Consider the following 26,076-nt stretch of genomic DNA (forward strand, 5'->3'; position numbering starts at 1 on the left):
GTTTTTGTGGTGATTGAATACAACGGAGTGGCTCAGACGGCATTCAAGAGTCAACGGCATTGCTTCGGCCATTTCCCTCCTGAAGGGTTTCAGCCCTTCATTAAGCAGCCATGGCCCCCAAGTCAGAACGGAATGATCCTGAACCCTCATTTCCACAAGGACTGGCAGAAAAGAGTCCGCACTTGGTTCAACCAGCCAGCCAGAAAAGTCCGCAGGCGCAAGGCACGGTTGGCTAAAGCACGTTGCATCGCTCCACGTCCAGTTGCTGGCCTCCTTCAACCAGTGATTAGGTGTCCCACTGTCAGATATCACACTAAAGTACGTGCTGCACGAGGCTTCATCCGGGAGGAGCTAAAGGCTGCAGGCATTAACAAGAGGGTGGCACGTACTACTGGCTTTGCTGTTGATCACAGATGCCGCAACAAAAGTCAACTGAATCTATTTAGTGTAATGTTCAACGTCTGAAGGAATAGCGCTCCAAGTTAATTATCTTCCCAAGAAAGGTTTCAATGCCCAAGAAGGGAGATTCTTCTGCTGAAGAAATTAAGGCAGTAACCCAGCTAACTGGGCCTGTCATGCCAATCAAGAATATATACAAAAGGGAGAGGGCCCGGGTGGTCTCCAAGGATAAGAAGAATTTCAAGGCCTTTGCAAGCCTCCGTATGGCTCCTGCAAATGCAAATTTGGAATCCGTGCTAAGAGAGCAAAGAAAGCAGCAGAGCAGGATGTTGAGAAGAAGTAAAATATAAAATATCTGGAACTATTCAATAAATAACCAATACTTTTTAAAGAAAAAAAAAAAGTCAACGGCATTGCTATGGATCTGGAGTCACATGTAGGCCAGACCAGGTAAGGGCGGCAGATTTCCTTCCCGGAGGACATTAGTGAGCCAGATGGGTTTTTACAACAATCGACAATGGTCATCATTAGACTTTAGTAGGCGGTAAACAGCAAGAGGTTTCCTTGCCTATGTTTGACCTGATACCACGAGACTTCGTGGGGCCAGAGTCAATTCATAGAAACCCTACATTGCAGGAGGTCATTTGGCCCATTGAATCTGCACCGACCCTCTGAAAGAGGACTTCACCCAAGCTCACTTTCCCCGCCCAATCACATTAACCCCTTAATCTAACATGTACATCTTTTTGGACACCAAAGGGGCAATTCAGCATAGCCAATCCACCTAACCTGCACATCATTGGACTGCGAGGGGAAACCGGAGCACCCGGAGGAAAGCCACGCAGACACAGGGAGAAAGTGCGAACTCTCCACAGACAGTGACCCAAGGCCAAAACTGAACCCCGTTCCCTGGCACTATGAGGCAGCAGTCTAACCACTGTGCCACTAATGTTGAGAACTCCCTGGCCAATTCCTTCCCAGCTGTATATCATTGTGCTGCCAGCACCTCTGGTAGATCTGCCCTGTCGTTGAGACAGGACATACCCAGGGATAGTGATGGTGGTGTCTGGGACATAGTCAAACAGTACTTGATTAGTCTGTGGGGCAGCGGACAGCTATCCCAATTTCACAGGCCCCCAGATATAGGTAATGAGGAATTTCATCCTCCATTTCTCTTTTATTCTGTTCCTTTTTAAATCTTCATCTGTAATGCGCTCCCTGTTCTAATTAGGGTTGTCAACCCTCTAGCATAATCCTGGAGTTTCCATGGATTGAAGATTAATCAGCAGGATATTGCTCGGAGTAACCCAAGGGGAAAATCAGAGGGGCATAAAAATAAATTAAACTCTTTTATTAGTTACGAAAATGTCGGTGGTAGGAAATAAAAAGCTGTTTGACGAACTGTCAAGAATCATCTAATCGGTAATGAAGAGTCTGCTGATTTTCAGATTGGCACGGAGAAGGGACATGTTGGAGGTGATGAAACCTCCATCATTATATTCAGCTAGAGCTGGCAATCCTAGTTATAGGTTCAGGGTCCACAGATACCGTCTGCCCAGTGTGCAGGTTAACCATCAGAAATAAGTGAAAATTGTTTGTAGAATTGAGGCTGTTTAGCATTGTCCATTGTCCTCATCAGATGCTATTAAGGCGAGGAAGAGCACCAGCTGGAAAGCACGTAATTGTTCTAGATTTTTCAAAATATATTCATGCTAAAAGGTGTTTTTTTTTTTATAAAGTATGTTCCCTATCTGCCAGTCACTGTTTTGCAAGTTTCATATTTGAGTCGATCAATGCGAGGTGAGCTGTAAACATTGTGAATATTAATGCCTTCAAGTGGGATGCACATGCCACGTGCAAGGCAGTCAAATAGAGCCACAGAAACGGAATCCAGAACAATTGTGGACTATCGTCTACTCGACTGAAGCAATGCAAATGGCCCTTTGGTCCATCTCCCTCATTCTCTTTCAAAATATAAAACCACAGAACGCCTACAGTACAGGAGGCCATTCGGCCCACTGTGTCCTTGCCAACCCTCCGAAAGATCGCCCTATCTAGGCCCACTCCCCTGCCCTATCCCTGTAACTCCACCTAACGTGCACATCTTTGGACACTAAGGGGCAATTTAGCATGGTCAATCCACCTAACCTGCACATTTTGGACTGTGGGAGGAAACCGGAGCACCCGGAGGAAACCCACACGGAGAAGGGTAGAGAGTGCAAACTCCACACAGTCACCCAAGGCGGGAATTGAACCCAGGTCCCTGGCGCTGTGAGGCAGCAGTGCCAACCACTGTGCCATCATGCTGCCCTATCTAGTGTTAAAAAAATCTGCAGGCTATTGGAGAGAGCGAGCGAGACTGGCTGAGTTGTACTTGTGGATAGCCAACTGGCCACCTCCTGTAACCATATTGTAACATGTTTTTTAATCCCATTAGTTACTTATATTCTCCTTTGTTACCTCACACCAGTCTTCCATAGGAGCACATTTTTTTTTTAAAGTATCAAACGGATCACGTGATGCAAGCGTGGGAATAGCGGCATTACCGTGGGCTCTCGTCCTACTCATCATTTAATCCCCTCATTTATCCTGTTTGCGCAGCACACACCCCTTAATCTGAGAGTCAATATTCCTCAGTATGTTCCGAGAAGATTTTTAGCTCGGTGGATGGTGTTGAAAAAATGCTGAGGAATCCTAAAATAATCGTCGTAAAAAGGGAGAAGTCGGATGCAACTGGGGTGGAGCGGACTCTTCAATATGGCAACCTGATTCTCGAGCGGCCTCGTGATCCTGCACTCTCGAAGGCGTTGCAGATGACGACTTCATTGATGATAAACTCAGCTTGTTGGTACAGAATATGAGTGCTCACGAAACTGAGATGCAAAGTGCTAATAAGAGGTCGATAAAACGGAGGAGAGAATTCCAATTGTCAAGAATGCAACTTCCTCAGCTGAAACCCACCTGCATTCCCAGGAAACCCAGCTTCATGGAATGTTAGTTATCCTGGAAGGTCTGGAAAACAGAGCCTGAAGAAAATGCCCGGGCCGTCTGTTTTCCAGGAGTGGAGGGGGAGCTCCCTTACATTTTGAGAGAGCTGGCTGCCATGTTTGCGGAAACTGGGCATATCAAGTTGCAAAGGACACAACACATCCGGTCTCTGAAGCCTAGGGACAATAAACGTCCCCGGCTGTAATTATCCATTTATTTAACTTCGGAGATTGCCAGTGTTGGAGGTGGCAATGTGTGGTGGGACCTGGTCTACATTGGGGGGTGGGGGGGGGGGGGGTGGGGGTGGGGGGGTGGGGGGGGGGGTGTCTCTTTCTTTCAAGACTTCTCAGCTGCAGAGGCACAGAGGCTTCGATGAAATGAGAAAGCGAGTTAAGGCTGTCGGGGTGAATTATGCCCTGCTTTATACTGCAACATCCTGAAAGTTGCTAATGTAATTCCGCTGTTTAACAAGTAAGGGAGGCAGAAGACGGGAAATTGTAGGCCGGTTAGCCGGATTTCGGGCATTGGTAAGATTTTGGGGTATATTATTAAAGATGAGATCGCGGAGTACTTGGAAGTGCATGATAAAACGAGTTTGAGCCAGGGGGGGAAGGATAGTGTATACAGGAGGTAGAGGGAAGTGGGGCTGGTCAAGGTGAGGGATCTGTATTTGGAGGAAAAGTTCACCAGTCTGGAGGAGCGAAGGAAATGGGTAGAGCTGCCGAGGGGGAGTGAGTTCAGGTATCTGCAGATTAGCGACTTTGCGTGAAAGGTCTGGAGGGGGTTCCCTCGGTTACCAGGATACACCCTATTGGAGCGACTGCTGCTCCCGGATGTGGAAGGGGAGGGAAGAATTGGGGTTATATACAAGTGGCTGGGGGAGCAGGGAGGCAAACGGGTGGTGAAGATCAAGGTGAAATGGAAGCGGAGTTGGGAAGGGAGATCAATTGGGGAGTATGGAGTGAGGCACTGCGAAGGGTAAACGGGACCTCCTCTTGTGCAAGGATGAGCCTGATACAGTTTAAGGTGGTGCACAGGGTGCATTTGACTCGGGCGAGAATGAGTGGGTTCTTTCAGGGGGTAGTAGATTAGTGCGAGAGGTGTGGGCGGGGGCCAGCAAATCACATGCACATGTTTTGGGGTTGCGAAAAATTGGGAGGATTCTGGGCAGGAGTGTTCGCGGTCTTAGCCAACATAGTGGAGGAGGATGTGGACCTGGACCCTTTGGTGGTGATATTTGGGGCTTCAGAGAAGCTGGAGCTCATGGAGAGGAGGAAGGCCGATGATTGGCCTTCACCTCACTGATTGCAAGGCGGCAAAATTTGCTGGAGTGGCTGTCGGCAGCGCCACCGGGGGTGGCGGCTTGGTTGGGTGACCTGTGCGACTTCCTGCGATTAGGGAAGATAAAGCATGAGTTCAGAGGCTCATCAGGGTGTTTGAGGAAAGGTGGGGATGTTTGTGACCGTGTTTGAGGGGCTGTTCGTCGCAGGGGAGGGGTGTGTGAAAAGGGGAAAAATCATAGACTGTATAGTTGATTGTTGGCAAGTATGTTTCCCGGGGTGTTTTTTGCTCTAACCTGTTTTGATACATGTTTGTAATAAAATACATTTTTTAAAAAAAGGAAGTGCATGATAAAATAGGACTGAGTCAGCATGACTTCATCAAGGGGAGGTCTTGTCTGACAAATCTGTTAGAGCTCTTTGAGGTGGTAACAAGGAAGTTAGACAAATGAGAACCAGTGAACGTGATTTATTTAGATTTCCAGAAGGCCTTTGACAAGGTGCCGCATAGGAGACTGTTAAATAAGTTAAGAGCCCATGGTGTTACGGGTAAGATGATGGTATGGAGAGGATTGGCTGACTAGCAGAAGGCAGAGTGGAGATAAATTTATCTTTAATAAGGCAACAATGAATCTTGACGTTTCTGTCTACTGGGTGCAAAAGCAACGTGATTTCTACGAAACCCAAACAGCTAATTGGCAGGTTTTATGACACTTTGGATTCTAGAGCCTGTGCGAGTACAACTGATTCCTGGGGAAGAGACCTTGCAGTTAATATTGATGTGGGAACTTGGACTATATGGGAATATACCAATAAAATATCTGTCTGTAACAGAACAAGGAGGCTCCGTTCAAAATATTACACAGTCTGAATTTGAGCCACAGATTTGATCCTGCCATTGATCCTCAATGGGCCTAAAGTCAGGTAGTCAAGGCGGATTACATACAGTGTGTGTGGTTCTGTGTCAAAATTCAACCCTGCTGCTCTGGTGTAGTTAAAGAGCTTGAGAGGATATTCGGCACGGCCTTAGAATTTGATCCACTATTCTTAATTCTGAGGCTTCGGAGTTTGACACCCGAGTCAATTATTAACTTACAGCTGACTCCAAATGAAGAGACTGAACTTTTGCGCCTCACTCGTGACAGCACATTAAAAACACGCTACAAGTATATTAGGCTGTCAGCATTCTTCAGTCGCTTCTCCGAGGAGTATCCAGTGCTGAGTAAAACAAACAGTTTGTTGCTGTTGCCCTTAACGACATCCTACATGTGCGAGATTGGAGTTTCATCCTCACAAAGATGAAGACAGCACAAAGGAACCAGTTGAACTCCGTACCTGATATGCATATTGCCCTTTTCTCTTGTGAACTTGGCTGGAGTGAGTTCGTGAAGACCAAGCAGGTTCACCTGTCGCATTAAAGGCAAGTGAAAATTGGTGGATCGCGAAGGTCGCCGATGTGGGCAGTGAAGGCTGGCCAGTTGGTAAAAGTGGGTCCCGGGAAAAAAACGTTTGAAAAATACTGTTCTAGGGTGAAGATGTATGAAGGCGTGTTGGGCAGGTTAATGTTTTGCCTAGAGATTAGATTTATCGTCTGACCGTTCTTTGGGCCTTCATTTAAACAGTGAATGTATTTATCACTTGTTCATAGCATGGAGGAATGCTGGGCTCTCTAGAGCCTTAGAGATAGTTCATCCTCACCAAAGGAACAAGTGTAGGATATCTAGGACTAATCAATACATTGATTAAAAAAAAAAAAATTTAGAGTACCCGATTCATTTTTTCCAATTAAGGAGCAATTTATCGTGGCCAATCCACCTAGCCTGCACATCTGTGGGTTGTGGGGGTGAGACCCACGCGAACACGGACAGTGACCCAGAGCCTGGATCGAACCTGGGACCTCAGCGTCGTACTGCCCTACATTCTGATTTTAAATAATGACAGCAGACTCACAGTCTGCATCATATTTGATGGATGCTGTTGCTACCAACAACTCGAGTTGCTCTGGATTACAATATTACCAGCTCATGATTACCAAGTGTAGCGTTTGCTTCTGGAAAGTTGCTGATAATGGACTTTAGTATGAATATTAAGTAATTTATACCATTTTCCCAGCAGCTACAGAGCAAATGGTTTGGGTAGCAGAGTAATGAGTACACTTGTATGGCAACAGCATCAAGGGTGCAGTCTGGCCCTGGTTTGACACCCGGTGCACGCAAGATCTTTGTGGCATTTTACAGTGCTGTACCCCCTTCAGGCAGCCAGAGAAAAACATACCGAGGAAGTTTGTGTGCAGTGCGATTCAAGTGCAAAAAGTGGAAGGTAAACGGCTACAGATAAAAGATCAGGCATAACCTAACTGAATGTAGAACAGGCGCAAGCAGCTGAATGGCCAATTCCTTTTCCTACGTTCTGAAAGATTAGCACCCATTTTTCCTGTACAACGCATCGGTTTCTGGTCATCCATTAGAGTACAAAATCTAGGAAAACCTACCCTACAGCACTGCTCCTGCACCGGGTACAGTGCTTGCAGGGTAACTACAACGTTGTGTTAAATTCTATAGTTGTCTCACAATATCATTCACGTCCCGGAAAACGAAAAGGAACTTTAACTTCGACAATCATTCAATTTAAATTTCCTGCTTGCTCTCAGCAAGTTCATACCTATTCGATTTACTTTAACTAAAATACTGGGATAACATTCCCTTAAATATGAAATTGGCTCAAGTTCCTTCGGATGCTTGTCAGATAGGTTTTAGAAAAATCGTCAGCTTGATTAGCCAGAGTGCTTCATTTAATTGGATCCCACTAAGTCAGAAAATTATCCTGGGCCATTTGCTTCACATTCTTAATTAGTGAGTCTAAATATTTTATTTGGTGATTGAGAGTCCCACTAAAGGTCCAGCTGAAAAATAGTTTGAGCTAACACCCTCTTTTCTCCCATTTTTGTTATGCTGCCGTCGCCAGGAAGTATTCTGAACTGGCAATTAAACTGGCGAGGAAAAAAAAGACATGAATTTAAATTTCATCGCACCAGCTTCTTCACAAGTGTCTCAAAGACTTCACATGAATCAGTGTGAAGTGACAGTTAAATAGGCTTGTGCGACAGTCAACATTGCACACTGAGATTTCACAAACAGAAGCGAGGCAAACAAATACATTTTTGGTGGTGTCAAGGGTGGAATGCTAGACAGCACATGGGGTAAAACGGAGATAGCATGAACTTTGGCCTATGCCTGAGGGTGTGGAATAAGGGTATAAGAAATATGAGCAGGAAGGAATAGGCCATTCAATTAGATCACTGCTCAACTTTTACACCACTTACCTGCCCTATCCCCCATATCCCTTGATTCTCATCGGCTAAACATCTACAGCCGCCTGAGGTAAAGCATTCCAAAGATTCACCACACTGAATGAAGACATTTCTCCTCACTTCAAGTCACAAATGGGCAATCCCTTATCCTGAGACTGTGATTCCCTAGCTCTAGACTCCCAGTCTGGGGAAACATCCTTCCAGCATCTACCCTGTCAAAGCCACTAAGAATGTTATATGTACTTGTGAGAGGAATCATCTAAATCCCAGAGAATATAAACCGTTCTACTCAATCTATTTTATTGGAGTCTCCTCCCATCTCGTGAACTTTTGCTTCCCCCCTCTAAGACAGCTATATCCTTCCTAAGGCAAGGAGACCAAAATATACATAGTACTCCAGGTGTAGTCTCATCAAAGCCCTACACAATCGCAGCAAGTCTTCCTTGTTCATATACTCAAACTCCTTTATAATAAAGGCTGCAATTCCATTTGACTTCCTAATTGCTTACCGTACCTATATATTAACTTCCCATGATGTGTGTACAAGGACACCTAAATCCTTTGAATATCCAGCCTTTCATTTAAGGTAAGCAAAGATGTGGGCGTGGAGGAAGGAGAGAATAAAGGAGGGCGTAGAGGCAGGGGAAAGGGACAGAAAGAAATAGTACAAGCATTTACATACTGGTTTATCCCAATGAATGTCGCAATGTGCTTCAGAAGAGATTTCCTTTTCTTCTTCATTTGTGTTCACAAACAGCTGCCAAATTATATACAAGGTTTCAAGGCAGTGGGATGAATGAGTATTTGATCTGGTTTTGGCATCAATTTAGGGAGAGATTCTAGCCAGTTAGGGATTAAGCTGTAGCGATTCCGTTATTGCATTGCAAGAAGAATGAAGGCGAATAGCAATGACCGTGTGCAATCTAGAGGAATCTAAGGTGGAACGGTTAGCAAAAAGATGAGTGCAAAGTAAGATGACATGTGGAGCAGGACAACCACAGGAAAGAAAGGAAACACTTAACAAAACTTCCCCAGAAAAGAGAAGGCCGAGAGGTGGCCCGATAAAGGTCCTCAAGATTATGAAAGGGTTTGATAGGATAGATGTGACAAAGAAGTTTTCACTTGTGGGGGCCACGAATATAAAAATGTCACTAATAAATCCGATAAGCAATTCAGCAGATATTTCTTTATCCTAAAAATGGTGCTGGAATAGAATGGTTGAACCAAATGCGCTGTACATTTTATGGAATGTTTTGAAGAGGGACAGCCTTGGAAAAACGTGAAGTTAAAGGAGAAAGGACAGGTCATCACCAGCTGCACAGAGTACTGAGATGAGATAACTGTGGGGGGAGGTTTAAGTGAGAGGCTGTGTGAAAGTTCCTTGTGTGATAGAGCAGGGTGCCAGTGTTTAAGACAATAGTGGCTGACTGTTCATGTGGAAGAGTGGTGTTTCTCAAACACATATTACCAAGATGACCAGTCATCCTACCAATTGGCAACTGGTCGAACTTCCACGTAATTGTTAATTGAAGCAAATTGCAATTTGTGAAAGTACCAAAGAAAGGGGAGTACTGAGAAGGGAACGCTTTCCTAAGAGATTTCAATAAGGAACAAAACAAAGGGCTATAGGCACTGTTACAAAAGATTAAGATCAGTGTAATCCTTTTAACATTAGCAGTAAAGCCCAAGCAGATTCTTCTTACCCTTTCAGTTTCTTGTAAATAAAGCAGAGCTATATCACCAGCTTTCTCATAACATGTAATTATTTCTTGTTCAGTATCGGGCTGCAGATCATTTCTTGGCGATGCTGCTGTTACTAGCTTCTCCAGGCACAGACCTAAGGAGAAAAAACATAATTAGATGTGCTCATTTATAAACTGAACTGGCTTTGACTCCCTCAGTGGCACAATGGAGAAGTGCATAAAGCAGAACTGAACACTCCGTGGCCCGAGATTTGCTGGCTAACCTGTACCGAGTCTGCTCAGATTAGGACAGTTATAAGGGAACTATCATCGGTTTCAGACTTGGAGGCTTATTCAGGGTACGTGGTCAGAGGTCTGCACCATCAACAAGTTATATAGCACTCAAGTTCAAACATGCACCCCAAGCTTCTCCACATATACAAAAGGAAATTAGAAACGGTCATCAAAATTTGGTCAAAGAAGCAGACTTGGATGATGAGGACCTTAAAGGAGGCCAGGACGATGGTGAAATTAGAAGGGTTAAGGAAAGAATTTCAAACTTTGGGACCTCTCAAAAATGGGGAAAAAATAATAACTTCGCACCGTCCCTTCTGTGGACGGAGTTGCTTATTTTTTGGAATTGCCTTTCTTGGAGGACGACACCCAATTACAAAACTGATGTCCTGCATCTGAGCATCCAGCTCGAGACCCAGGCCCAGACCTTGCAGTCTCCTAACTGATTGCCATGCGTCAGGGTTTTTTTTTCCTTTCAATCTCTGTTCCCAGCATTGGGAGGGCTGGCTTCAACCCCTGTAGACTTGGCATGCTAATCAACCAATTCTTCTCCCATGAGTATAATCTTGACACGCACCCTACATGGGGCTTGCATAAAGAGAAATACTCCCGCACAATTGGTGTGTGGCTTTGTTAAGATTACTCAATATTCTTGGTAATCACAGAAAACAAATTGACCGGAGTTTTTCGGCCAGTCAGGATCTTTTGATCCCGCCGACTGTGCGCCCTCTGGAAACCCCGTTGACAGTAGTGGAACCAGAAGATCCCGCCACAGGCGAATGGTGGGCCACCTTCACAAAACACCTGGTGGGTTGTGTGGAAAATCCCAACTGTTGTGTTTGATAAATTTAATAAGTACATCTAATGAAGTAACAGAGGATTAATGAGGGTAGTGCAATTGATGTTATGCATGTGGACTTGAGAAAGGTGTTTGATAAAGTACCACATAATAGACTTGTTAGCAAAACTAAAATTCATGGGACTGAAGGAACCGTGGCAGCACAAATACGGAATTGCCAAGGGGAGAGTAGAGGTGAATGGTTGTTCTTCAAATTGGGTGTGTGTCTGGATTGGCATTCCCTAGCAGTCAGCATTAGGATCACTGCTCTACTTGATAAATATTAATGACCTGGACCTGGCTGCGCAGAGCATAATTACCAAGTTTACAAATGATTGAACAGTAATAATAAATGAGAAGGATAGTAACAGATTTTGTGGACAGACTAGTAAATTGGGATGACGTGACAAATGCAATATAATGTTAAAAAATGTAGTGATACATTTTGGTAGGAACAATGAGGAGAGGCAATTACAAACTAAATGACGCTCGGAGGGTGTTGAGATAGAGATATCTGGCGTATATCTTTGAAGGTGCCAGGGCAAGTTGAAACGGTGGTTAGAAAGGTAGGTGGGAATAGAGACGTAGAGTATAAAAAACAAGGATGTTCTGCTAAATCACCAGAAAATACTAGTTAGGTTTCAAGTGGAGTACAGCGTTTAATTTTGGGCACCACACTTTAAGAAAGAGATCAAAGGTCTTAAGAGGTTGCTGAGATTTATGGAATGATACCAGGAATTGAGGTTTTCCTCCTTAGAGCAGGGAAGGTTAAGAAAATAAGGAGTAATTATTTATTTCCAGTGGCAGAAAGGTTGGTGACCAGAGGGCACAGATTCAAGGTACTGGTAAAAGAACCAGAGGTGATGAAAATGTGAAAAAGGAGAATACATTTTTTTTTTAAAACAGAGGTGACACAAGAAAGCTTTTTGTTTTGCACAGCGACTTGTTGTGATCTAGAATGCATTGCTGAAAGTCTGGTGGAAGCAGATTCAATATTGACATTCAAAAGGAAATTGGATAAATGATAACTTGCAGCTCGAAGTGGGATGGCTGAATGACCTCCCTTCCATGTTGCATCATTCTAGGATTCTAACTTATTGCACACATTTGGGTCCAGCGGTGAACAGAGCATATCTGAACTGTGTGGCGATATCATGGTAGGGGCAGGTTGAGGTCCAAAGTTGTAAATTTGTGTCCAGGACTTTAAAATCCATGCAGGTCTGGTATGTGCAGTGTTGATCTCCATCCGGAATGCAGTGTAAACAAGCTGAATTCAGGGCAACACAGCCCCACCAGGTGGTGAAGTTACCTACAGTTACAGCAACTCGGAAACAAGCGGGCTGTGAGACACGCAACAGCAACTTCCAGCTACTTTGCTCGTAGGTTGCCATGGAAACTGAGTTAACCACCATGATTTATTCATTTTTTTAAAAAACAGCATACCGCAGTAAAATATTTTGACTAGGGAATGACAAAGTGTTCAGCAGGGGGTAGTTGCCATTTGGCATAGGAGGAGACTCAAGTGCTCCCATTTTTAGTCTCTTATATATTGTAATGGCTTTAACCAAATTTATTTTGTTGCCATAGGAACTCGACGTGGCCAGACAAACTTTTTTTAAAAACAACCAACCAAGCCACAGCTTCACAAGTGCTTCAGACAAAATGTGGCTGCTGTGATGTTTAAAAGCTCTCGGCAGCAACTTCAGCGGCAGGACCGATCCCAACGACTTGCCGCATAATTCGGAACGTCATTCACAACAGCAGGCAGTTATACAGACCCCTTTAACACAGAGATTAGGCTAGGTCCTTCAATGATGGGAAATAAATGCCAAGAGGTAGTGGGAGATATCGGGGAGATGGCCGAAAACAAGCTTCAGCTTTGAAAAAGACAGGTTTGTGGAGGCCCTTAAATTTGGAGGACAGAGATCTTTTTTAAGAGCGGCCCAAAGAGAGAGGTTTTGGTTTAACATCTCACCCAAGCAGTAGGAACGGAGTCAGGGCAAAGGTTTTAGCAACAGTAAATTATGAAAAAGGCAGGCAAATGTTGAGCTGAAGGCATGTGGTCTTGCACTTTGTCAGGCCATATATACCACATGGCTTCAGACAATGCTGCCCAGAGGCCACCACAATCTGCATCGTGAACCAGCTGTCGAGCCAGTGGTAGAACTGGAATAGGACCTGTAACGGATGGGAGCTAAGTAGGTACTCCAGCCCAGTGGGAGAAATCTGTGTGATGCTGGACTTGTGGCTAAAGTGTTTCTTCCCAATCATAGGATTACTGGACACGTGATAAAACTGCAAGGGAGCACAGACTTCCTGAGCCCGTGCCTCTCTAAAAGGGTTTGACTGCCACTCATTCTCAAAGAGACAGTAAATACATGCCTGAAAGTTAGAGAACACTGACTGCCTGAGGAATGGGGGAGAGTGGGGGGGGGTCATTAGGTGGTGCCTTTGGGCATGGGCAACCGCACTAGCAGGTTATGCTGGTGAACGGAAGTAGGTGGTGGGAGAGAAGGCCATTGGGGGGGGGGGAGGGAGACGGGGAAGAGGGGGGGGGGGGGGGAGAGAGAGGGGGACGGGGAGGGGGGGGAAAGAGGGTGACGGGGGGGGGGGGGAAAGAGCGGGGAAGACGGGGAGGGGGGGGAAAGAGGGTGACGGGGGGGGGAAAGAGGGGGGAAGACGGGGAGGGGGGGGAAGAGGGTGACGGGGGGGGAAGAGGGGGACGGGGGGGGGGGAAGAGGGGGGGGGAAAAGAGGGGGGGCGGGGGGGGGGGAGAAGAGAGGGGACGGGGGGGGGGGAAAGAGGGGACGGGGGGGGGGGAAAGAGGGGACGGGGGGGGGAAGAGGGGACGGGGGGGGGGAGAGGGGACGGGGGGGGAAGAGGGGACGGGGGGGGGGGGGAAGAGAGGGGACGGGGGGGGTGGGGAGAGGGGACGGGGGGGGTGGGGAGAGGGGACGGGGGGGGTGGGGAGAGGGGACTGGGGGTGTGGGGAGAGGGGACGGGGGGGGGGTGGGGAGAGGGGACGGGGGGGGTGGGGAGAGGGGACGGGGGGGTGGGGAGAGGGGACGGGGGGGTTGGGGAGAGGGGACGGGGGGGGGGTGGGGAGAGGGGACGGGGGTGGGGTGGGGAGAGGGGACGGGGGGGGGGGTGGAGAGAGGGGACGGGGGGGGAGGGGACGGGGGGGGGAGGGGGGGGAAGAGGGGACGGGGGTGGGGGGGGGTGGGGAGAGGGGACGGGGGGGGGGTGGGGAGAGGGGACGGGGGGGGGGGAAGAGGGGACGGGGGGGGGGGGGAAAGAGGGGACGGGGGGGAAAAGAGGGGACGGGGAGACTGGACGGGGGGGGGGGGAGAGTGGACGGGGGGGGGGGGGGAGAGTGGACGGTGGGGTGGGGAGAGGGGAAGGGGGGTGGGGAGGGGGGAGAGGGGAAGGGGGGTGGGGAGGGGGGAGAGAGGACGGGGGAGGGGAAGAGGGGACGGGGGGGGGAGAGAAGAGGGGACGGGGAGAGTGGACGGGGGGGGGGAAGAGGGGGCGGGGGGGGTGGGGAGGGAGGAGAGGGGACGGGGGGGGGGGAAGAGGGGACGGGGGGGTGGGGGGGAAGAGGGGACCAGGGGGGGGGAGAGGGGACCGGGGGTGGGGGGGAGAGAGGGGACGGGGGTGGGGGGGAGAGAGGGGACGGGGGGGGGGGGGAGAGAGAGGGGACGGGGGGGGAGAGAGAGGGGACGGGGGGGGGGGGGAGAGAGAGGGGACGGGGGGGGGGGGGGGGAGTGAGGGTATGGGGGGGGAAGAGAGGGGACGGGGGGGGAAAGAGGGGGGGGGGGAAGAGAGAGGGGACGGGGGGAGAGGGGACGGGGGGGGGAGAGAGGGGACGGCGGGGGGGGGGAAAGAAGGGACGTGGGGGTGGAAGAGGGGACGGGGGGGGGGGAAGAGGGGATAGGGGATGGGGGGGGGAAGAGGGGATGGGGGGGGGGGGAAGAGGGGACGGGGGGGGGGGGGAGAGGGGACGGGGGGGTGGAAGAGTGGGGACTGGGGGGGGGGGAAAGAGAGGGGACTGTGGGGGAAGAGAGGGGACTGGGGGGGGGGAAGAGAGGGGACTGGGGGGGGAAAGAGAGGGGACTGGGGGGGGAAGAGAGGGGACTGGGGGGGGGAAGAGAGGGGACTGGGGGGGAAGAGAGGGGACTGGGGGGGGAAGAGAGGGGACTGGGGGGGGGGAGAGAGGGGACTGGGGGAGGGGGGTGAAGAGGGGATGGGGAGGGGGGGGAACGGAGGGGGGAAGGGGGATGGGGGGAGAGGGGACGGGGGGGGGGAGAGGGGACGGGGGGGGGAGAGGAGGGGGGGACGGGGGGGAGAGAGGGGGGGATGGGGAGGGACGAGGGAGGGGGGAAGGGGGGGGGGAGGGGGAGGAGGAGAAGGGGGTAAGGAGGTGACGCGAGGGCGAGGGGGGGACGGGGGGGGAGAGAGTGGGGGGGAGGGAGTGGGGGGAAGAGGGGGGAGAGGGGGGAGAGGGGGGAGAAGGGGGGAGAAGGGGGGGGAGAGGGGGGGAAGAGGGCGGGGGAGGGACGGGGGGGGGGGGAGACGGGGACGGGACGGGGAGGGGGGAGACGGGGACGGGACGGGGAGGGGGGAGACGGGACGGGGAGGGGGGAGACGGGGACGGGACGGGGAGGGGGGAGACGGGGACGGGACGGGGAGGGGGGAGACGGGGACGGGACGGGGAGGGGGGAGACGGGGACGGGACGGGGGGGGAAGAGGAGGGGACGCGAGGGAGAGAGGGGGACTGGGGGGGGGGGGGAGGGGACGGGGGGGGGGGAAGAGGGAACGGGGGGGGGGGGGAAGAGAGGGGACGGGCGGGGGAGAGGGGGGGGAAAGAGGGGACAGGGGTGGGGGAGAGGGGACGGGGGGGGAGAGGGGGGGGAAGAGGGGACGGGGACGGGGAAAGAGGGGACGGGGACGGGGAAAGAGGGGACGGGGACGGGAAGAGAGGGGACGGGGGGGGGGGGAGAGAGGGGGACGGGCGGGGGGAGAGAGGGGGACGGGCGGGGGGAGAGAGGGGGACGGGCGGGGGGAGAGAGGGGGACGGGCGGGGGGAGAGAGGGGGACGGGCGGGGGAGAGAGGGGGACGGGCGGGGGGAGAGAGGGGGACGGGCGGGGGGAGAGAGGGGGACGGGCGGGGGGAGAGAGGGGGACGGGCGGGGGGAGAGAGGGGGACGGGCGGGGGGAGAGAGGGGGACGGGCGGGGGGAGAGAGGGGGACGGGCGGGGGGAGAGAGGGGGACGGGCGGGGGGAGAGAGGGGGACGGGCGGGGGGAGAGAGGGGGACGGGCGGGGGGAGAGAGGGGGACGGGCGGGGGGAGAGAGGGGGACGGGCGGGGGGAGAGAGGGGGACGGGCGGGGGGAGAGAGGGGGACGGGCGGGGGGAGAGAGGGGGACGGGCGGGGGGAGAGAGGGGGACGGGCGGGGGGAGAGAGGGGGACGGGCGGGGGGAGAGAGGGGGACGGGCGGGGGGAGAGAGGGGGACGGGCGGGGGGAGAGAGGGGGACGGGCGGGGGGAGAGAGGGGGACGGGCGGGGGGAGAGAGGGGGACGGGCGGGGGGAGAGAGGGGGACGGGCGGGGGGAGAGAGGGGGACGGGCGGGGGGAGAGAGGGGGACGGGCGGGGGGAGAGAGGGGGACGGGCGGGGGGAGAGAGGGGGACGGGCGGGGGGAGAGAGGGGGACGGGCGGGGGGAGAGAGGGGGACGGGCGGGGGGAGAGAGGGGGACGGGCGGGGGGAGAGAGGGGGACGGGCGGGGGGAGAGAGGGGGACGGGCGGGGGGAGAGAGGGGGACGGGCGGGGGGAGAGAGGGGGACGGGCGGGGGGAGAGAGGGGGACGGGCGGGGGGAGAGAGGGGGACGGGCGGGGGGAGAGAGGGGGACGGGCGGGGGGAGAGAGGGGGACGGGCGGGGGGAGAGAGGGGGACGGGCGGGGGGAGAGAGGGGGACGGGCGGGGGGAGAGAGGGGGACGGGCGGGGGGAGAGAGGGGGACGGGCGGGGGGAGAGAGGGGGACGGGCGGGGGGAGAGAGGGGGACGGGCGGGGGGAGAGAGGGGGACGGGCGGGGGGAGAGAGGGGGACGGGCGGGGGGAGAGAGGGGGACGGGCGGGGGGAGAGAGGGGGACGGGCGGGGGGAGAGAGGGGGACGGGCGGGGGGAGAGAGGGGGACGGGCGGGGGGAGAGAGGGGGACGGGCGGGGGGAGAGAGGGGGACGGGCGGGGGGAGAGAGGGGGACGGGCGGGGGGAGAGAGGGGGACGGGCGGGGGGAGAGAGGGGGACGGGCGGGGGGAGAGAGGGGGACGGGCGGGGGGAGAGAGGGGGACGGGCGGGGGGAGAGAGGGGGACGGGCGGGGGGAGAGAGGGGGACGGGCGGGGGGAGAGAGGGGGACGGGCGGGGGGAGAGAGGGGGACGGGCGGGGGGAGAGAGGGGGACGGGCGGGGGGAGAGAGGGGGACGGGCGGGGGGAGAGAGGGGGACGGGCGGGGGGAGAGAGGGGGACGGGCGGGGGGAGAGAGGGGGACGGGCGGGGGGAGAGAGGGGGACGGGCGGGGGGAGAGAGGGGGACGGGCGGGGGGAGAGAGGGGGACGGGCGGGGGGAGAGAGGGGGACGGGCGGGGGGAGAGAGGGGGACGGGCGGGGGGAGAGAGGGGGACGGGCGGGGGGAGAGAGGGGGACGGGCGGGGGGAGAGAGGGGGACGGGCGGGGGGAGAGAGGGGGACGGGCGGGGGGAGAGAGGGGGACGGGCGGGGGAGAGAGGGGGACGGGCGGGGTAGAGAGGGGGACGGGCGGGGGAGAGAGGGGGACGGCCGGGGGGAGAGAGGGGGACGGGCGGGGGGAGAGGGGGGACGGGGGGGGGAAAGAGGGCGGAAGAGACGGGGGGGGGGGGGAAGAGACGGGGGGAGAGAGGGGGGGAGAGAGGGGGGGGAGAGAGGGGGGGGGGAGAGAGGGGGGGGGGACAGGGTTTCTGCGCCGTGGCTGGGGGTGAGAGATGACATGGTCAAGCGTGGACAAAGGGGCCATCTGGGATGGGCTAGGTATCGGGTGGAATTAAGCGGGCGGGAGTTAAGTGGGGAAGATGACGGATGGTAGAGGGGATTGGAGGCGCAAGCCTCCGATATGTTTGGTAACATGCAACGTCCAGGGACTGAATGGGAAGGTTAAAAGGTCACGGGTGTTTATGCAGCTAGGAGCTTGAAAGCGGGGGTTGTCTTTCTGCAGGAGACACATCTCCGTGTGAAGGACCAGGTTAGGTTAAGGAAGGGGTGGGGCGGGCAGATTTTTCACTCGGGGTTTAATTTGAAATCGAGGGGTGTGGCGATGTTAATTAGCAAAAAAATAGGATTCCATGCTGTAAATATCTATGACTCTATGAGAGTGCGAAGGAGGCGAGGGGTCCGGGTGGGAGATATGGGATTGCGAGGGGGGTATTGGACGAAGGAGGCGAGGGGTCCGGGTGGGAGATATGGGATTGCGAGTGGGGTATTGGACGAAGGAGGCGAGGGGTCCGGGTGGGAGATATGGGATTGCGAGTGGGGTATTGGACGAAGGAGGCGAGGGGTCCGGGTGGGAGATATGGGATTGCGAGTGGGGTATTGGACGAAGGAGGCGAGGGGTCCGGGTGGGAGATATGGGATTGCGAGTGGGGTATTGGACGAAGGAGGCGAGGGGTCCGGGTGGGAGATATGGGATTGCGAGTGGGGTATTGGACGAAGGAGGCGAGGGGTCCGGGTGGGAGATAAGGGATTGCGAGTGGGGTATTGGACGAAGGAGGCGAGGGGTCCGGGTGGGAGATATGGGATTGCGAGTGGGGTATTGGACGAAGGAGGCGAGGGGTCCGGGTGGGAGATATGGGATTGCGAGTGGGGTATTGGACGAAGGAGGCGAGGGGTCCGGGTGGGAGATATGGGATTGCGAGTGGGGTATTGGACGAAGGAGGCGAGGGGTCCGGGTGGGAGATATGGGATTGCGAGTGGGGTATTGGACGAAGGAGGCGAGGGGTCCGGGTGGGAGATATGGGATTGCGAGTGGGGTATTGGACGAAGGAGGCGAGGGGTCCGGGTGGGAGATATGGGATTGCGAGTGGGGTATTGGACGAAGGAGGCGAGGGGTCCGGGTGGGAGATATGGGATTGCGAGTGGGGTATTGGACGAAGGAGGCGAGGGGTCCGGGTGGGAGATATGGGATTGCGAGTGGGGTATTGGACGAAGGAGGCGAGGGGTCCGGGTGGGAGATATGGGATTGCGAGTGGGGTATTGGACGAAGGAGGCGAGGGGTCCGGGTGGGAGATATGGGATTGTGAGTGGGGTATTGGACGAAGGAGGCGAGGGGTCCCGGTGGGAGATATGGGATTGCGAGTGGGGTATTGGACGAAGGAGGCGAGGGGTCCGGGTGGGAGATATGGGATTGCGAGTGGGGTATTGGACGAAGGAGGCGAGGGGTCCGGGTGGGAGATATGGGATTGTGAGTGGGGTATTGGACGAAGGAGGCGAGGGGTCCGGAGGTGGGAGATATGGGATTGTGAGTGGGGTATTGGACGAAGGAGGCGAGGGGTCCGGAGGTGGGAGATATGGGATTGTGAGTGGGGTATTGGACGGGGCATCAGTAGTGTTGGTAAATGTGTATGCCCCAAATTGGGATGACGTGGCTTTTATGAGGGGGTTGCTGGCAGCGATCCCGGATTTGGCCGTGCACCAGTTGATCATGGGAGGAGATTTTAACTGTGTCGTGGAGCTGAGGGGGGGGGGTGTTGATGGCGTTTCCAAAACCCAAGGGGAAGGGAGTATTCCTTCTTTTCACAGAGAACACAGACTGCAATAAATAAAACTGAGAGAGGGTAGGAGGTGACACTGGAATTAAGTGAATTTCCATTGGTGTGGCGGGTAGATTCTTTGATAAAATATAATATTTTTTGAATTGCTAGGAATACCATATCGATGTTATAGAGTTTTATAACCCGCAACGAACTATGATATATACTGACTACATCTCACTCGACAGTTCTCCATTTACCAACCGGAATGGTCTGAGAATTGTGGAAAATCTCACTTAACGTCAAGGCCCAGTATGCACTCAGGTGGACTTAGACGGTTTTGTGATTCTATTTTGAAGAAGGGCAGGGGAGTTCTCCCCAATTTAGCTTAGTTGGCAGGACAGCTGGTTCGTGATGCAGAGCGAGGCCAACAGCGTGGGTTCAATACCCCTACCAGCTGAGGTTATTCATGAAGGCCCCCGTCTTCTCAACCTTGCCCCTCGCTTGAGGTGTGGTGACCCTCAGGTTAAACCATTATCAGTCAGCTCTCCCCCTCAAAGGGGAAAGCAGCCAATGGGCCTCTGGGACGATGGCGACTTTCACCATTCTAACTTGTATCACAGTTTAACTCTCAACTGTTTTCATCAATGAACTGATGTCTGAAAATATGGGGAAGGAGGAAGGAGCAGTGCTCCGAAAGCTAGTGATTTGAAACAAACCTGCTGGACTTTAACCTGGTGTGTAAGACTTCTTACTGTGCTCACCCCAGTCCAACGCCGGCATGTCCACATCATGAAAATATGTGTTAAGTTTCTTCTCAAAAAATGAAAACCCGAACCCTCATCCTTTCAGAAAGCTGCACATATTCATCCACAGTGCGGTGCCCAAACAAAACAGGGTTAAAACTCGAATTTGGCAGGGTCGTAATGCCAATGGGATTGGATTTACTGGATGAATGTTCCTTTCCACAATGGACAGTCATGCCGCTCACACCCATTTTGCCCACCTATTGAATTTGTTGTCTTGGATATAAATTATGGGTCTGCCGATGGGAAAGGCACAGCCTCCAGCTATAGTCTCGGGCTGACAACTCCAGGGCAATGTGTCACAGGACACATCCACCTCCCAACTGTTCCCCATCCCCCCATCACACTCCATCCTCACCGCTCCAACCCTCCCACATCCCGTGAAAATCGAACAGACCCTCCATTACCCAACTGAATGATCATAGACTTCAGCTTTCATTCCATATTTTTATGACTAATTGGGTATTCAGAGATTCAAAGAAAACAAATATAGATCGCAGCAGCGACCAGATTAATCTTTAATTCCTGCAGATTCTAAATCAACCCTGGAGGATTGGCAACCCTATTATCATTACCCACCCGCTATTAAGTACAATGTAAGGCCCCAGTCTCTTGTTTTCAATATAACGTGCGTCAGGTTCAAAGACATAGTTAAATCCTGTTGAGGAGAGCATTTCCCAACACAATTTGCAACATTGAGGGCAAGGATTACGATTCAGACGTTATCCATCAGGCAGAAAAGCTTTCATATTTCAACCTGAAGATGGAGCTTTGCAACATTAGAATGGATGAGATGCAGCTAACTGCAAGTATCAATCTTATCAATAGCATAAAAGATACTGAGACTGGATTGTGCCATTATCTGTCACATAGACAGTTTAATAAGGATTTTATGACAAAAGCTCGTCAGAACTGTGACTACACCGGATCCCATGGAGACACAGTACTTGTAACTATGGCAACGCGACCTATGACAATACAGAATTTTAATGGGACGACTGATGAGCAAAATTTAACCTTGTGCATTCTCACCAGCCAGTGTTCAGTGTGCACATCAATATCCAGCTACCAAATCCCAATGATGCAGCACAGGAGGCTATTCATCCCAATGCGCCTGCACTGGCTCTTTGAAAGTGTTACCTAATTAGTCCCACTCTCTGCTCCTTCTCCATAGCCGGCCAAAGCTTTCCCCATCAAATGTTCATTATTGAACAGCTTCCATCATCGTTGAAAGCCGTGCATTCCAGATCATCATAACTGATACCTAAAAATTCCCTCTCTCAGAATCTACGGCACGGAAACAGGCCCTTCGGCCCAACCTGGTCCATGCTAACCCAAAAGCCCATCTAAGCTCACCCCATTTGCCTGCATTTGGCCCATATCCCTCTAAACCTTTCCGACCCACGTATCAGATCAAATGCTTTTTATTCCGGCAGCTCATTCCACATATGTACCACCCTCTGTGTAAATATTGCTCCTCAGGTTCCCATTAATTCTTTCCCCTCTTAATTTAAACCGATGCCCTCTAGTTCTCAATTCCCCAACCCTGGGAAAAAGACTGAGTGCATTCACCCTTTCTATGCCTCTCTTGATCTTATTCACAGGGGCTTTTTAGCACAGGGCTAAATCGCTGGCTTTGAAAGCAAACCAGGGCAGGCCAGCAGCACGGTTCGATTCCCGTAACAGCCTCCCCGAACAGGCGCCGGAATGTGGCGACTAGGAGCTTTTCACAGTAACTTCATTTGAAGCCTACTTGTGACAAAAGCGATTTTCATTTCATATTCACCTCTATAAGATCACCCCTCAGTCTGCTAGACTAAAGAAAAAAGTCCCAGCCTGTCCACTCTCTCCATATAACTCAGTCCCTTGTGTCCTGGCGACATCCTTGTAAATCTCTTCTGCACTCTCTCCAGTTTAATACATATAGCAAGGCGACCAAAGCTGACCACAATACTCCAGGTGCGACCTCACCAACGTCCTGTACAATTGCAACATAACTTCCCAACTTCTATACTCAATGTCCTGACTGATGAAGGCCAGCATACCAAAAGCCTTCTTCACGGCCCTATCCACCTGCGACTCCACCTTTAGAGAACAGTGCACCTGAACTCCAAGGTCCTTCTGTTCCCCAATACTCCTAAAGGTCCTACCATTCACCTAAAGGTCCTACCTTGATTTGACTTTCCAAATCTGTTGATAAGATATAAGAGTGGAATTAGGCCATTTGGCCCATCGAGTCTGCTCCGCCATTCAATCCTGGCTGACCGCATCCTAGCTTTAACGCCACCATCCTGCCCCTACTCCATAACCCTTTAGCAATGCCTCCTCTGGTGCCATCGAATACCTCCGGTCCACCTCAGGATGTCCTCAACTAACAATTGTATTGAACTCCATTTGCCATTTCTCGGCCCATTTCCCCAGCTGATCAAGATCCTGCTGCAATTTTTGATAATCTTCCTCACTACAATGCCACCTATTTTAGTATCATCTGCAAACTTACTGATCATGCCTTATACATTCTCATCCAAATCGTTGATATAGATAACAAACAGCAATGGGCCCAGCACTGACCCCTGGGGCACACCACTGATCACAAGCCTCCAGTCCGACAAGCATCCTTCCACCATTACCCTCTGCTTCCTACCATCAAGCCAATTGTATATCCAATTTGTCAGTTCTCCCTGGATTCCATGTGATATAACCTTCCAGAGCAGCCTACCATGTGGAACTTTATCAAAGGCCTTACTGAAGTCCATATAGACTATGTCTACCGCCCTGCCCTCATCAACCTTCCCTGTCACTTTATCAAAGACATCTAACAAATTTGTACAGCATGATCTGCCATGCACAAAGCTGTGCTTACTACTCCTAATCAAACCCAGTCTTTCCAAATGCCTTTTTAAAAAAATCCCTCAGAATCTTCTCTACTAACTTACACAGCACGGATGTTAGGCTCACCAGTCTATAATTCCCAGGTTTTACTTTGCAACCCTTCTTAAATAAGGGCACAACGTTTGCTACATTCCAGTCTTCTGGTACCTCACCCGTAGCTAACGATGATGCAAATATCTCAGCCAGGGCTCCCACAATTTCTTCTCTAGCTTCACGCAGCATTCTTGGATATACCTGGTCAGAGCCAGGAGATTTATCTACCTTCATACATTTTTATACATCAATCACCTCCTCTACTGAATTGCGAACTGTCCCCAATATATCGCCGCTAACCTTCCCAGGTTCCGAAGTTTTCATATCTTACTCCACAGTAAACACAGAGGAGAAATAGTCATCGAGAACTTTGCCCATCTCCTGCGGTTCCACTCGTGTGTCCACTTTGGTCATTGAAGGGGTCCTATTCTCTCTCTAGTTATTCTTTGTCCTTTAATATACTTAAAGAATCCCTTTGGATTCACCTCAATCCCCTCAGCCAAAGCTACCTAATGCCCCCTTTTTGCTCTCCTAATTTCCTTCTCGAGTATACTCCTGTATCCCTGTACATCTCCAATCAACCCTTACAAGCTCCTGTCTAATTCCATAAAAATTTGCCGTGCCCCAATTTAGAACTTGCACCTGCGGTCCAGTTTTGTCCCAATCCATAACTCTTTTAAAATTAATAAAACTATGGTCACTGGTCCCAAAGTGGTCTCCCACCATTACCTCAGTCACTTACCCTGCCCTATTTCCCAAGAATAGGTCAGGTTTTGCCCTTTCCCCGAGAAGGGCCCTCCACATACTGCCCGAGGAAACTTTCCTGAACACACTTAACAAATTCCACCTCATCTGAGCCTTTAACACTAAGGCAGTCCCTTAAGGCCGTCTATGTAAGAAAAATTAAAATCCCCTACAATGACAACCCTATTACTCCTGCAAGTCTCCCCAATCACCCTGCATATTTGTTCTTCTAATTCCTGTAATTGCTTAAAAGCTTTGAATGAAGAAACTTCAGAATTTGCCAAAATCCACATTTCTTTGCAATCAGCAAAACTGTTGAATTCGGAGGTGCACCCCTTCCCGGGTGTGCGCCACCCCTTACCCCCACCTGCCCCCCCCGTACACACGCCTCTCCTTCATTGGACGGCCCATTCACCGGAAAATGTGAACTGTACTTCAGCTGCCCAGTGGCTATGAGCTAGAGAGCACTGGAGGGCGATGATGTGGTCAGATGTTGGGGGATTGCACCATAACCAGAGTCAGAGAGGCTGCCCTCTGTGATAAGAAAACAGAAAATGCTGGAAATACTCAAGTTAGGCAGCAGAGAGAAACAAAGTTAACTTTTCAGGTCGGTGACCTTTCAGATGTAATCGGATGTGAGCAAGAGGTGGGGAGTGGAAGAAGGACACCGGAAGGTCTGTGATCGGGTGGAAGGCAGCAGAGTGTCATTCCTGATCTAGGCATGTCCTTTATTTCCCCATCACCATTCACCAGACCACCTGTCATTCAGTCCCTCTGATCTTCCACCCAATCTTCCTTTGGCCTCATCTAACTCAGACCTTGTTCAAATCCTACATCGAGCTTTTTCCTGTTCTGATGGAAGGCCATCAACCCGAACCATTTACTCTATTTCTCTCGCCACACCTGTGCATTTCCAGAACTTTGTTTTTATTGCAGGTTTCTAATATTTACAGTATTGTGCTTTTCAATTGTCATTTGTGATGTTGATTAGGGGGATTTCCGTAATAGGGAGATCACAGCTGGGTTCACAGTGGCCACTGGACGGGCCTGGCCCAGGTTCAGCAGTATCTCTCTCATGAGGCCACCAAGATGCTTAGTGTGGGAATTGTGCGGTACTACATTAGGAGTGCTCTTTTGTATTTATGCAGCTATGGTACATCGGAATAGAAGTAGGTAATTCGGCCTTGGGTTTGTTAGAATTACTTCAAATCCCAACAGTGCAGCAGGCCATTCGGCCCATCAAGTCTGCACCAACCCTTAGAAAGAGCACTCTACCCATGTCCACCCCGCCCTATCCCCGTAACCCAAACTGCACATCCCTGGACACTAATGGGCAACTTATCATGGCCAATCCACCCAGAATGCACATCTTTGGACAGTGGGAGGAAACAGGAGCACCCGGAGGAATCCCATGCAGACACAGAGGAGGACATACAAACACCACACAGTCACCCAAAGCCAGTGCCGGCTGGCTATTCCATCATAGGACCATCAAAATCTAAGCTCCAATCTGTTCACACCCAATGTTCACTTTCACATCCCAACAGGAATCGCCGGATAACGGTCACAATCAGGAACCTTTCACCCACGGCTAATTGTTGTCCTGATGGACAACTGACTCAGAACAGACTGAGGGTCCAGCCTGGGATCTTCCAGGTCGGAATGGTGCAACTCCATGCTCCTTACTGTACTACCAACAGGACAGAAAATGGAATATTGCCGGAAACAGGGCCATTAACTGGTCTGTACTGGTGGCTATGCTTGACACAAACCTCCTACCATCCCTCTTCATACCACCCAATTCACATACTTTTCTATTACTTTCATGCTTGTATATTTATCTAGTTGCCCCATGAATGCATTGGTGCTATCAGCCTTAGATAGAGGTATTCAAAATCACGAGGGGCCTGGACAGTGTAGATAAGGAGAAGCTGTTTCCCATTGGTGGAGGGATTGTGAACCGGAGGCACAAATTTAAGTCAATTGGCAGAAGTAGTAATGGAAAACCTTTTCATGCAGCAAGTGGTTAGGATC

General features: G+C 51.8%; 1 protein-coding gene, 1 long non-coding RNA gene and 1 pseudogene across 3 annotated transcripts in view; 2 read left to right on the plus strand and 1 right to left on the minus strand.

The window, feature by feature from the left end:
- ttc7b (tetratricopeptide repeat domain 7B) overlaps positions 1 to 26,076 on the minus strand; it is a 378,370-nt gene that overhangs the window by 308,955 nt on the left and 43,339 nt on the right. For both annotated transcript variants that reach the window (XM_072494039.1, XM_072494049.1), the window contains exon 4: positions 9,681 to 9,814. In XM_072494039.1, the coding sequence (XP_072350140.1) occupies positions 9,681 to 9,814 (134 nt within the window). The remainder of the gene's footprint in view (positions 1 to 9,680; positions 9,815 to 26,076) is intronic.
- LOC140405526 (large ribosomal subunit protein eL13 pseudogene) lies at positions 48 to 757 on the plus strand (annotated as a pseudogene).
- LOC140405534 (uncharacterized) overlaps positions 5,832 to 26,076 on the plus strand; it is a 116,877-nt gene continuing 96,632 nt past the window's right edge. The window contains exon 1 of the long non-coding RNA XR_011938633.1: positions 5,832 to 6,087. This is a non-coding gene — a long non-coding RNA (uncharacterized lncRNA). The remainder of the gene's footprint in view (positions 6,088 to 26,076) is intronic.

This window comes from Scyliorhinus torazame, chromosome 2 (assembly GCF_047496885.1).
Source record: "Scyliorhinus torazame isolate Kashiwa2021f chromosome 2, sScyTor2.1, whole genome shotgun sequence".
Classification (NCBI taxonomy): domain Eukaryota; kingdom Metazoa; phylum Chordata; class Chondrichthyes; order Carcharhiniformes; family Scyliorhinidae; genus Scyliorhinus; species Scyliorhinus torazame.